At 37.2% G+C, this 12,985-nt stretch overlaps 1 protein-coding gene across 1 annotated transcript; it reads right to left on the bottom strand.

Annotated features, from left to right (window-relative positions):
- Positions 1 to 457: 457 nt before the first annotated feature.
- On the bottom strand, positions 458 to 12,529 carry NDUFB6 (NADH:ubiquinone oxidoreductase subunit B6). The gene is made up of 4 exons (XM_019734082.3): positions 12,223 to 12,529; positions 10,250 to 10,342; positions 4,331 to 4,375; positions 458 to 638 (listed from the first exon to the last, which is right to left on the bottom strand). The coding sequence occupies exons 1-4, from the start codon at positions 12,400 to 12,402 to the stop codon at positions 570 to 572; spliced, it is 387 nt and encodes a 128-aa protein (XP_019589641.2). The 5' UTR covers positions 12,403 to 12,529; the 3' UTR covers positions 458 to 569.
- Between the last annotated feature and the right edge of the window lie 456 nt (positions 12,530 to 12,985).

Here is a 12,985-nt window from a genome sequence, read left to right as displayed (position 1 = left end):
TTTCATACAGTCCTTTATAATAACCGCTCTAATATGCTAATTTTTCAAATATTTAGGTTTGTCTTTTACATTCTTATATAACAAAGCAACCTAGATCCGACAGCCTTTGAGTATCAGATCATAGATGGGACAACATGCTTTTCAACTTAAGAGTTTCTAAAATACGTTTTAAATGCCCCAGAAAACCACCTTTAAAACAAAAGTGTGTGGTATTTCTATTCTTATATTTATTGCAACATTTCATTCTGTTGCATACCTACACACCAGAATAGATTAAGTACTATGTAAAAAAAAAAAAAATGTGACTATTTTTCTATATCCTGTTTTCCAAGTCAAGAATGACCAGAAAAAGTAGGTGGTTGTTCATATCATTTTTTAGCACATCCAGTTTTTATTTATTGTTAAATAATTCAGTTTCAAGTTGTATAGTGTTTAGGAAGAAATAAGACAACACATATCTGAGAGTAAACTTTATTATAAAGTTACTTTTTCAGAAAATATATTCAGTAAATATGGTAATGTAGCAACAAAACTTGGGCTTATATGCCTTTGAAATTTTAAAGTAATCTTCAGTGATGTTGATCAGGAAATGCTTTCATTGGTGGAATTACTTCTCCAGTCTCCAGAATTGTATCACCCTAGGAAAACAAACATGCTTTAGTACAAAAATCTTGTCTGCAGAGGTGCATCTACTTGGTCAGACCTCACACCAAAAATCTAGTTCAGCTTTGGCCTTCATACTATAAAAGGGACTTAGGCAAAGTAGAAGCTGTCTAAATATAAGCAACCAGTATTCAAAATCTTAAGGTGTAAGTGAAAGAACGGGAAGTTTCACTCAAAATGAACAGAAAGGACAGGCAAGTGGTCTTCACAAAATGATAAAGGGATGATGTTTATTTTGCATTGTCCCAAGAAATAGGAGAAGCCCTAGAAGTAAGTTACAGGGGAACATCTTCAGCTCAACATAAGGAGGTAATGTATTCACAGTAACTAAATGTGTTAGGCAACCATCAATTTACCATTTGGTACAGGATATGCAAACTTTGCCTAGGTAGCTGGTTCAGGTGTCTTTTCAGACCTAGATACAGTGTGTGGTAGAAAAGACATGGACTTTGGAGCCAGAACCAAGTGATGACAATCCTGGAACCTCCACTGACAAGCTGTATAACTTGAAGCAAAAACCTTAGCTTTAGTTTCAGCTTTGTGTAAGACAGCAGATTCTGTCAGTCTGACAGTCCATGAATGACTGGGTACAGTAGAATTATTCCCTCATCACCACCCCTGCCATTTTCCGACCTGGTACTGCTCAGGACTATTAGCTGATAAAGAAATACATGTTTATTATGTTTGAGCCATTATATATTTTGGGAATAATTTATTACCACAGCTAGCATTACCCTAACAGAAAATAGTACCCTGAAGTGGTACTAATGCTGCTGTAATAAAAATTGAAACACATAGCACTGGTTTAGTCTGGAGGCAAGGACTGGCACTGGAGGCTGAAAGATGGAAATAAAAGGCAGTAATAACTTGGAAACAGAGTCTAATGAACTTGAGGTTCTAGGAGAGGTAGCTGGGAAAACGTTATAATATGTGTTTGACTACTACTAGCTGCCTTGGGAATATACTTTAGGAAACATGAGCTCAGGCCAGAAGTGGCTGATTTGAGAGGAAAAATAAAAATGGAGAGAATAAAAAATTCAGGACCTTGCAGGATTGGAAAATCAAGTTGCTTCTGAATCTCTAAACAGTAAGGGTTAACACTGAAGAAATTCTTGAGAAACCCAATAAAACTCGGTAAACAGAGGGACGCAGCCCTATGACAAAAATCAGATTGAAGTGAAGGTAGCCTTTGAATCAGTCTATTTCAGATGGCCTCCACATAGCTGCCACTGAGTTGAGAGAGGCAGTTGCATGAGGACAAAGGAGAGAACTTGGTAACTATGTATAGAAAGCACAGATGCATGTGGGACTGACTAGAAGCAAACAGACTCCTACCAAGTATTTTCTTTTTTCTGCCTGCCAAATGTTGTGGGAAGTAGATGGTCAAAGAAACCAAATATATAGACAACAAAGGCTTATGAATGAGCTTAAAACAACCTCTGGCACTCAACCTCCTGTGAGCAGGAGGCAGATTTAAAAGGCTGTACAACCCTAAGAAGGGCATGCCTCCCAGTACCCATTTTCCATGTGGTCTAGGTAATGGAAAAGAAAGAACTCCTTGGCCAGAGCCAGGGGCCAGGAAGAACAATGAACAAAGGTGTTACTTCCAGAAAACAATCAATGCCCATTCAAGTCACTTTCTACACATAAGGAGTTAGGAGTCCACAATATTTGACCACAGATTTCAGAATTGCCAAGAACCAGTGACTGCACTGCTGTCCTAATTCCACCACTGAGAAATGGATGGGATGGGGGGACAACGACAAGAGATACAATTAACTTGCCTTATTAATTCACTGGTTCTCAAATCTCAAGAGAAGTCACATCTAAACATGACAGACACTACTGTGCATCATCTAGAGATCTTGGATTTGGGACTGGATGCAGTGATGGAATAGGATTTGGGATTTCTTCCTAAGGAAGGAACTGTGTTATAGGAGTATGTGAGGGGAGAAGGAAGCAAAGAGATATTTGGTGACTAGAAGGATGGACTGTGGCAGAAATTCCAGGCATGAGAGGCTGGGGGAAAAAACAACAACCACATAGCTATTTGGGACGAGAATGAGTTCTGGCCAACAGGATTTAAGAGAAGTGATATAAACTACTTCTAAGATTAGACCTTAAAAGCATCCCGAGATGTCCAGACCTCTTTTCTCTTAACATGCTCTTGGAAGCCTCCTAGTCCAGGTGGCATAATTATCAGATTGAGGAAGATCGCCTGATCTACGTTAGTCTGTGATATCAATAAGAAATAGCCCTTTGTATTATTAAGCCACTGAAATTTGGGAGTATGTTTGTTACTGCCCATCCTATTCTATTAGGTTGGTGCAAAAGTAATTGTGTTTTCACAATTATTTTTAACCTTTTAAACTGCAATTACTTTTGCACCAACCTAATAATATGTGTACAAATGAGCTTTCTTCAGGTCATCAAATGGGAAGCTTCTCAAAGGGGTCAAAGGCATAGAAATGGGAAAACCACAATGGCAAAAATACGAAAGTAGGAGAAATGCCATGGAATCACTATGTGGTCTTCTAATGACAGCCCCCTTTCTTTTCATTTGAATAATAATGACCAAATAAATAATAAAAAAATATATAAATGGAAGAATAAATTGCCCAACTGGTGAAACCAGTAAGATAATTTCCTATTCTGAGACTACCATGTTTCTCTGAAATTAAGACCTAGCCGGACAATCAGCTCTAATGCGTCTTTTGGAGCAAAAATTAATATAAGACCCAGTATATTATATTATATTATATTATTATATAAGATCTGGTCTTATAGTAAAATAAGACCAGGTCTTACATTAATTTTTGCTCCAAAAGACGCATTAGAGCTGATTGTCCGGCTAGGTCTTATTTTCGGGGAAATACAGTATCTAGGCCCCGATATATCAATTTTACACAATAAAATATAGACGAAATCCCCTACTATTTCCTAAAGCGGAGTTCCAACTGGAAAGGTTAGCCAATTTTGGTGGTTCTCCCTAAAATTCACTTCTGTTCCAATAGATGATGGATCACTGTGACTGTCATTTGATTGAAGCAAGAATCAACACTGAGTTTTGTTTTTTAAAATCACAGAACTTAGAGACTGATAGTTCGTTATCTGACCAGAAATAGACAAGAACATAACATGTATTTTACTATGTTAAATAACCTCACAAACAACCAATAAAACTGACTACTGTGTAATCTTCTAATGCTGAAAAGACATTTTAAATTACGATAACTTACATATTCATCTTATAAAATTTAAGCACACATCAGCAGATTTTAAATTCACAGATGGATAGGTTAAGGTCCAACTGCCCTGAGAAATGATAGTTTGGAAATAATAACAGAGGAATTCACTTGCTATTACTGTGCTCAGGTGTCTAGACACTCAGGTTAGTGCCCTAAGTCCTTAACCCTACATGGATACAAAGGTGATACGAGTTTTACAGCTAGCTTGAAAAGAAACGTGTCCACCTCCCATTTTCAACTGTAACTGCTACCTCACACAATTTCCTCTTTTAAAAAAAAAACAAAAAAACAAGAATATGCAAAACAGGCACTTAAACTGACAGGGAGAAGGAACATTTTAGTCTAATGATCACTTGGAGAGGGAAAGGAGAGAGAAAAACAATGAACAAAAGAAAAACCAGAGACATTTTAAGACTTACTGGGAATATTTTGGGCTTCCTTTCAACAATGGCATATGGTTTTGTCTGCAATGAAAGTAATGTTCTGTTAATTATGGTTTTAGAGTTTCTCCTAAAATATAATAGATCATATCTCAAATGGTTGACTTAAGTCACAAACTTGCACCAAACTCCAGACTCACATCCAACTATTTACTCAAGATCGCTAATTGGCTATCAAACTGGCATCTTAAAGTTAACCACGTCAATTACTTAACTTCCCCCAACCCCTAACTGTCCCCTATCTCAGCACATGATTCTTTCATTCTTCCAATTAAGGTCAAAAACTTGGACTGCTAAGCAGATCCTGTTGGTTCTACCTTGAGTTTATTATCCTGAATCTGCTTCTCACTACCTCTAGTACTACTACCGTTTCCCCGAAAATAAGACCTAGCCGGACCATCAGCTCTAATGCGTCTTTTGGAGCAAAAATTAACATAAGACCCAGTCTTATTTTACTATAAGACCAGGTCTATATAATATAATATAATACCACATCTTATATTAATTTTTGCTCCAAAAGACGCATTAGAGCTGATGGTCCAGCTAGGTCTTATTTTCGGGGAAACAGGGTACTACCCTTTTTCTAAATCTCTATCATTTTTCACCTACTAGTTTCCAGGCTCCCACTCATGCCCTCCTACAATCTATTCTGTAGGCAGAGTAGAGTGATTCTTTAAGATGTATCACTCCTCTTCTCACAGTTTCTTATTTCTTAGGGAAAAAGCCAAAGTCCTTGCTGTGATCTCTAAGACCTTGCATAATCTCTCTGAGTGCCTACCTCTCTCCTCCATACTACAGAAAAAACAGAGATGTTTTAAGACACTGGGAATACGGTGGCTCCTTTGCTATTAGTCCAATCAGTTGGGCCTGCTTGAGCGTCAGGGCTCTTATACTTGATTCCTCTACCTGAAATGCTCTTCTAGATATCTGCTTGATCCATATCCCCTCTCATTAACGTTTCTCTTCAAATAGCACTTCCCCAGAGAGGCCTAATTAAAATAGCAGCCCCTGTCATTCTCTTGTCTTTTACCCTGCTTAGTTTTTCTTCTATAGACTTATCACCTCCATTATATATACCTCTTTGTTTATTTATTGCCAGTCTCCAAGACTAGAATAAATATGAGGGCAGGGATTCAATCTGACTTGTTCACTGCTGTATCCCAGTGTTTAGAACAGTGCCTTGCACAAAGGAGGAACTTAATAAATATTTGTTAAATAAATATACTTATTAAGAACATACATCTGCAGGAAATCCCAAACCAAAAAATCTAGAAGATTACTGGCAGGATGTAAAACTTGGAGAAATTGGAGCCAAAAGCAGGTGAGAAATGCAGAACACAGTGTGAGCACATTAAAATGTGCGTAAAAACATTTTATATAATACAGTGTGAAGACATTAAAATGTCTCTAAGAACTGTGGCTAGAGGCAAGAAGACATTGAAATGTCATCACAGAGAATTGTAAAATTCAAGTAGGCAGTAAAGGAGTTAGCTGAAGTAAACGGGCTCCAAAGGTTATTGATGCAGTCCTACTCAAATCAAGAGAGTAAATAAGGTAAGAAGAGAGAGGCCTTGGGACCTCTATTGACACAAAACCTTTAACTAAAGATGTCCATGTTTGGCTCAGGAAAAATCACCTGGAAGTATGAGTCCCTCAGATAAGTAACCATATTAATGTCATGAATTGTCGACCCAGTAACTGCAGCTTGTTAAATTTGCTTCTCTTGTAAATGTCTTTTAAATTCTAGAAAAATTTAGTTAAATATGGATGAGAAAGTAAATTAAACCCAGAGTATAAACAGGTGAATGTCAAATTTAATAAGTTCTGAAATCACTGGGACAATCCATATATTCTCTTAGAGTATTTATAATATTTAAGATAATCTGGCTATTAGAGGTTTTAAAATATTAGTTTCAGGATTCTAGTTAAAGTGCATAATTGATTTAGACTTGTGATTTTAAGTTTAAAAAGATTTTGCTTCTTGGGATCATTAATTTGCCCTATAAAATACTTAAAAATAAAATTATGTAAAATTTATAAATGCAGTTTAAAGTACTTAAGAGAATTTGATTATGTTTATACGTGGAATTGTTTTAGGAGAGTTCAACTTGAATTAATCCAAAAATAATAAGAACAAAGAAAGGAGACTTCGTATTTTACTAGATGTGTAAGTAGTTTTAACAGAATTTTTTAAAAATGGATTTAAAGAATTAGAAAAAAAGTTTTTAAATTTGAAACTAACACACTGAATATTAATTTATATCCCAGATAACTGAACAGTTCTTTCTGCACATGAAAACCACTCTTGGATGTTAAAAAACTGACAGAAAGTAGTATTTTCTTTTCTAGGATCTTGCATGTTAAGATAGTGAAAAAATCAGACCTATAAAGTGGCCTGTGGATTTGCAGGTAAACATAAATATGAAACCTTTTTTAAGCCCAAAGGCAATAGAAATATAAACTAAACTGACCCTTAGACATATAAATTGTTAGCCCCTTTTAATGGCTGCAGAAAGATTTTCTGTTGGTTGGTGTATATATATATAATGAAAACACTAAACTCCAACTCAAATTCCTACTAGCCTCTACTAATCTCATATTTCTAACACATGAGACAGGCCATGTCCATTTGGACACCCCCAGAAATTGATGCGGGGACATACACTCCTAAACACATTTACTTCCTCCCCATGACCAGAAAGCCTGCCTTTTCAAAACCCTACTTATAACTTCCGAGGCTAGAAATTTTAGAGCCATAAATGACTCTGAACTTTGGTTTCCCCCCTAACTTAACTTGAGCTATTTCTTCTTTAAAAGGTGTCTTATATATTTTTCTATAGCAATAAAGGAAGAGGACATACTACCCGTTCCATAGTTGTAGATCAAGGGATGTAATCGTCTTAGTGAAGAGAACAAAGATGATGTCAGCGATCAGATTTTAAAGAGACCACATAATCAACAGAGAACAATACATATTAGATGGAATTTTCTGAGAACCCCAGTTTGTTTCATTCTCTTTTCAACAGGCTAACAGAAAGCAAACCTCAACTGGATTATCCGTAATTTGTTAGGCAGTCCTTAATTTTCGTTTTTATCTTGAAACAATTTTAAACTTATAGAAAGTTGTAAGAATTGTAAAAATAATTTATTGTTTTTACTGAATCACTTCATAATAAATTGCTGACTGGCTTATTACTTTAGGATGTATTGCCTACAAATAAGGATGATATTCATAAAATAATCAATATATAGCCATCAAAATCATGAAATTAACATTGATACATTCCTAACTTCTACCTAAAGAATCCATTCAAATTTTACCAATTGCTTCCATAATTTGTTTAAAATTCTCAGAAAATCCCCTCTTACGTGACTTGTTCTCCATTGTATATGCTCTTTAAAATTCTGACTGCCAATACCCTCTTTGTTCTTTTGACCAAGCAGATTAAGCCTATTAATCAAGAACTGCATTTAGTTGACATACCTCTTTAGTTTTCTTCAACATGGAATCTTTAATCTTTAACTTTCATGATCTTGACACTTTTGAAGATAACAAGCCAATTATTATGCAGAAAACTCCCTCAGTTTGGATTTGTCTTGTTTCCTCATGATTAGATTCAGATTATGCATTTTTGGCAGGAAAATCTCAAATTTGATGCTGTTTTCTTTTTATTGCATCTTATCAAGTAGTATGCAATTTCAGTGTGTCCCATTATTGGGAATGTTAATTTAAATTTCTTGATTAAGCTGGTGCTTGCCAGGTTTCTGTACCACAAAATTACCTTTTTTCCCTTTGTAACAAATAAGTATGTTGAAGATATGTATTTTGGAATTAATCTTAGCATCTTTTGATGTTCCTTGGCTAAATAAAATATTACTATTATGATTCTCAAATAATTACTTTTCTATTAGGTTGGTGCAAAAGTAATTGTGGTTTCTGCAATTACTATTTCAACCTGTTGAACCGCAATTACTTTTGCACCAACCTAATATTATTCCTTGTCCATTTATTATGTAGCAATCTATTGTATAATACAAAAGAGCTTTCTCTTTTACCCATTTATTAATTCACTGAATTATTTATATGAGCATGGACTCATAGATTTACATTTTATTTATTCAGTCATCTATCATCTTCTACTATCATTATTTATTTTGATGCTCAAATTGTCCCAATGGCAGTCCTTTCTATGTCCTTTTGATGTATCCCCATCATTCTTTAAATAATTCCTTACTTTCTGTCACAACAAGCTCATCTTGTATTTTCCTTGCCCCAGCCCTGGAATGGGCCATTTCTCCAAAGAGCTCTGGATCCTGTCCATGGAGAATTTTATTTAGAAAATAAGACCAGGCTGCTAGATGTACTAATTACCACAAGGTAGCACTGCCTCCAGATGCTGTCAGTGGACAGAGCTAGGAAATATCCACATTTACATCTATATTTATTTCTATATCAATACACCATTAAAAAACATGAGTTCACACCAATACTTCCAATTCCATTCCTGTAACACAAGGTTTTCTCCCACATGTAACAGACAGAACTTTTCCAACTATGAGAATCCTGGGTCCCATTATCATCAATATATGCACTTATCTGATCAATCTTCCTGTAAACAACCAATCTCCTGTCACCACAACACTCCAGTATAAATAACCTCGTTAACTTATTCAGGTTCTAACGTCTTATTCTGTATTGCCATCTCCATCGTTGCCCCAAACCACCCTTCTGTGTTTCCCCGAAAATAAGACCTAGCCAGACAACCAGCTCTAATGCATCTTTTGGAGCAAAAATTAATATAAGAACCAGTATTATATTATATTATGTTATATTATACTATACTGTATATTATACTATACTGTATTATATACTATATTATATTATATTATACTATATTATATTATACTATACTACACTACACTACACTACACTACACTACACTACATTATATTATATTATATTAGAAAGACCTGGTGTTATAGTAAAATAAGACCGGGTCTTATATTAATTTTTGTTCCAAAAGATGCATTGGAGCTGATTGTCCAGCTAGGTCTTATTTTCAGGGAAACACGGTTCCAGATGTCCTCGTCCCCTTGCTTAGGTTTCAATATCCTACATACACCAGGTTGTTGCTGGTTACTCTTCAAACAGGTATACTAACTCCCCCACTCCCCACCCACCTAGCAACCCATTCAGGCTCTAACACTCCTCAGTGGGTACAAGAATGCCCTCCTACTCTGTTTGGGTTACAATACTCCATGCTAGGCAGCCACCACTGCTCTCCCTTCCATGCCACTCCCCAAAATGCACTCCTTCCTAACCCTGATGGGGAGCCTGTACCCTAAACCAGGCTATCCTTAGCCTTTAAAAGATGGCAATTGGCTCAGTTCAATCACCACATGGAAGATCTTTCAGTGAAAAAGTTCAAGCCTTTGAACATCCTGGATTCTTAAGAAAAAAGCTGTGAAAAAGCATATAAAATGAAGAAAAGGGAAATGGGATGATGACAAAGATAACCTTTGTTCATCTTGAATTTTATCTTATACCAGATCAAAAAAAGAAGCAGAAATTCTCTTCTCTCTTCTTACTCATGACCCTGAGTTTACACTAATATTATTATGTCAACCACATTCTGATCATTTAAGTACTGTTTCAATGAGGAGTGCATTTCAAGTTGTAAGCAACTAATATATAAAGATTTCCTTTTTGAAAAAACCATACATTATTTAAGTTTCATCAAACCTTTTACCTAAAAGGATTCAAAGTAGTTCAAAATTAGTTATAAGTGGCGGATTATTTCCACTAACTAAAGCAAGGTAGGGCATACCCACATAAGAAATAGTTTTGTACAATACTGAAAATAAATTCTGAAAAACACATATTTAAAACATACTTACATTCACATGATACTTGAGATAATAATGAATAATCCAGGCAGGTATAAGTACATGAGTGAAAGCAAAGATAGTGTGTCGGTATGTCTTATAGATCTGGGGGGGGAAAAACAATACACAAAATAAACATACCTCATCTTTTACATTTGTGGCAGAAAAAAAGCCTCAATGATAAAATAATGTCATGATTACATTAAAATCTCTAAATGCTACATAATTCTTGATAGTCTGTAGCTAACCTGACCCATTCAAATATTTTTATAGGGCCTATCATAGTGTTGAGGGCAAATGACCCTTAAGACAAGTAGCATTTTGCAAAACTATAGTAAGACATTAATAGATATTTCTTTTAAAACGTATTTCTAAAAATATCCTTATATTTTTGTTCAAGATAAAACATGGCATAAATAATGGAAGAATTTTTACTGATTTAACCAGAGTAATCAAACCTATAGAATTTTTCAGGTAGTCATCTCCCTAATTTATCAATTTCAGATACAATCACCACCACTTGTATCATTCTAGGTGTAAGGCAGAAAACCTGGGCACACCGATGCTGGAAAAAGAGTGTTTTACATACTGGGATAGGGGTGTTCCAAGCTCACTTTGAGATGCCTTCACACTACTTCAAAAGAGAAAGGCAAAAGAGAACTAAAAAATGGAACTTCCCTGTGCAGCCAATTTGACTGAAACACACCTACCCTTTCAGGGAAAGGATTCTAAGTGTTATAATAGATATGATTATAGAAGTAAAAATTAACTCAAAGTAAGGAAAGACAGATTTAACAAATGATTATTTATATCACTAGCTGATGGGTAGGATGTCTACTTTCAACCAGTGGCTGCCAGAATCAACAAGTAATGTCAAGGATACAAAGGGCGGGAGAAGGGTTAAATTAGAGTTTAATTTTACCACCATAAATATCTCATACCACCTTCTTGGAAAAATTTGCACCAGATGTTGGAGCACAGTAAAAACGTAGGTACGCATGGATTTCAATGTAAACTCCTTCGATCCCTAGCTCTGTGACCATAGATAAATCACTGAATTTTTGTAGGCCTCAGTTTCCACTCATTTCAATGAGAATTAGGAATAGTTTGCTACCTTATAGGAGTAAAGAATTAAAGTAACATGTAAAACCCTCAGCAAAGTGCCACACATACAGTAAGCACCCAAGTGTTACTTATTAGTAGTATTACCATTATCAGCCAAGGTCATAGCTAATTGAAAGCAACTCGTACTGTTCATCACCCATATTGATGTGATCTAATTAAGGCCTCAAGAAAATGTCCCAGAGACCCTGAAAATAAAGACAGCTCTTGAAGGAGTGATTTTCTGCCAAGTCCAGGAATGGCATTTTTTAACGAAAAAGTGTGTTAAAAGTAGATGGTGGTAGTTTAGGAAGGTGGTTCATGAATATGACTCATCGAGCACACCAACAGGACCTGTCTTTTGTGGTGATCGCCTGGAGGCTGCACTACCAGCTAGAGGCTCATGGTGCCTTCTGGTAGTTGGATGTAGTGTTAGTTGGTCTCTTAACCTCAACCTTAAAAAAAATCAGACAAATGTTCTCAAATACTAAAATCATAGAATTTTAACCAGTGAATCCTTGGCTATCATTCTCAGGGAAGATTTCTAGTCAAAAGAGAACCAAACGTGCAGCGTCCTGTAAAACCTAAACAGATTCGCTTCCCTCTCGTTATATTTGACAGCAAAGGGGCATGACTCTTCCAAAGCCGTACATACTCCTGGACTCCTAGCTCCCTGCCCAGCACTATTAAGACAAGGCAGCATCCCCGCTGAACCTAAGTCTCGGTTGAACCTGCTTCTCCGTCGGGGAACCACCAGGACTTGCGGGCGGTGTCAGCCCGCACACCAAGGCGATGTATGTCAGCCCTTGGTTTGGCTACAAGGAGTAGGCGTCCCAGGTCGTGGTGGGTTGTGTGTATGGGGGCGGGGAAGGCCTGTCACTCACCATGTTCTTCCAGGGGGTCTGGTGTTGCAGAAATTTATTCCAGAAACTCTCCATAGGCCACATCCTCTGCGGAGGCAGCAAAGGCTCCCGGGGGCTCAGCTCCTGGTCCTTCAGCCATCGCCTTCTCAGTTCTCGAAGCTGCTGCAGCCGCAGCTTCTCGTCTGGCGTGTACCCCGTCATGTCGCCGCTGGTACCCAGGCGGAAAGGGACGGCGCGCCCCCGAACCAGGGTCTTGTTACTTATGCGCGCTTCCTCTGGGCAAAGCGACCTTGCGAGGACGCCTGGCAGCGGCGCGCCGATATGATGTCACTCTGGTCCTACCTCTTCAGGGGCTCCAATCGCTGCGTAGTGGCTGAGCATGCGCAGAGACCTGCGCGAGCCCAGACTAGCGGTGGGGGTAGCGTTTTATTTGTGAGAAAGAGGAGAAGAGGCGATAAGAAAAAAGTATGAGAAGTGAGAGGACTAGAGGTTCTGATAAGGAAGAACTGGTGTCCTGGGAGCTGGAACGTTGCGAATATGTGATTCATTGAATGTGGTGTCCCAATGCAAAGTTCTTCCTTTTCCTTTCTCACCTTGGAATTAACTCTTCCCCTGACCTAGAGAGTCTGGAGTCTTACGTCCAAGTTTAAATCCCAGCCGTGAGGGTGACTGGTGACCTTGACCAGCTATATCAGTATGTTCCTTCATTTGTATGTACTTCGGAAGTAAAAAGAGTAGTTTAGGAGAATTAGACACATACACATGTTGACCTGCAATCCCATTT

This window comes from Rhinolophus sinicus, chromosome 16, assembly GCF_057876585.1.
Source record: "Rhinolophus sinicus isolate RSI-liver-muscle chromosome 16, RSI-T2T, whole genome shotgun sequence".
Taxonomy (NCBI): domain Eukaryota; kingdom Metazoa; phylum Chordata; class Mammalia; order Chiroptera; family Rhinolophidae; genus Rhinolophus; species Rhinolophus sinicus.
Note: the sequence above shows the minus strand (reverse complement) of the source record. Positions and strands in the feature narration are given on the sequence as shown.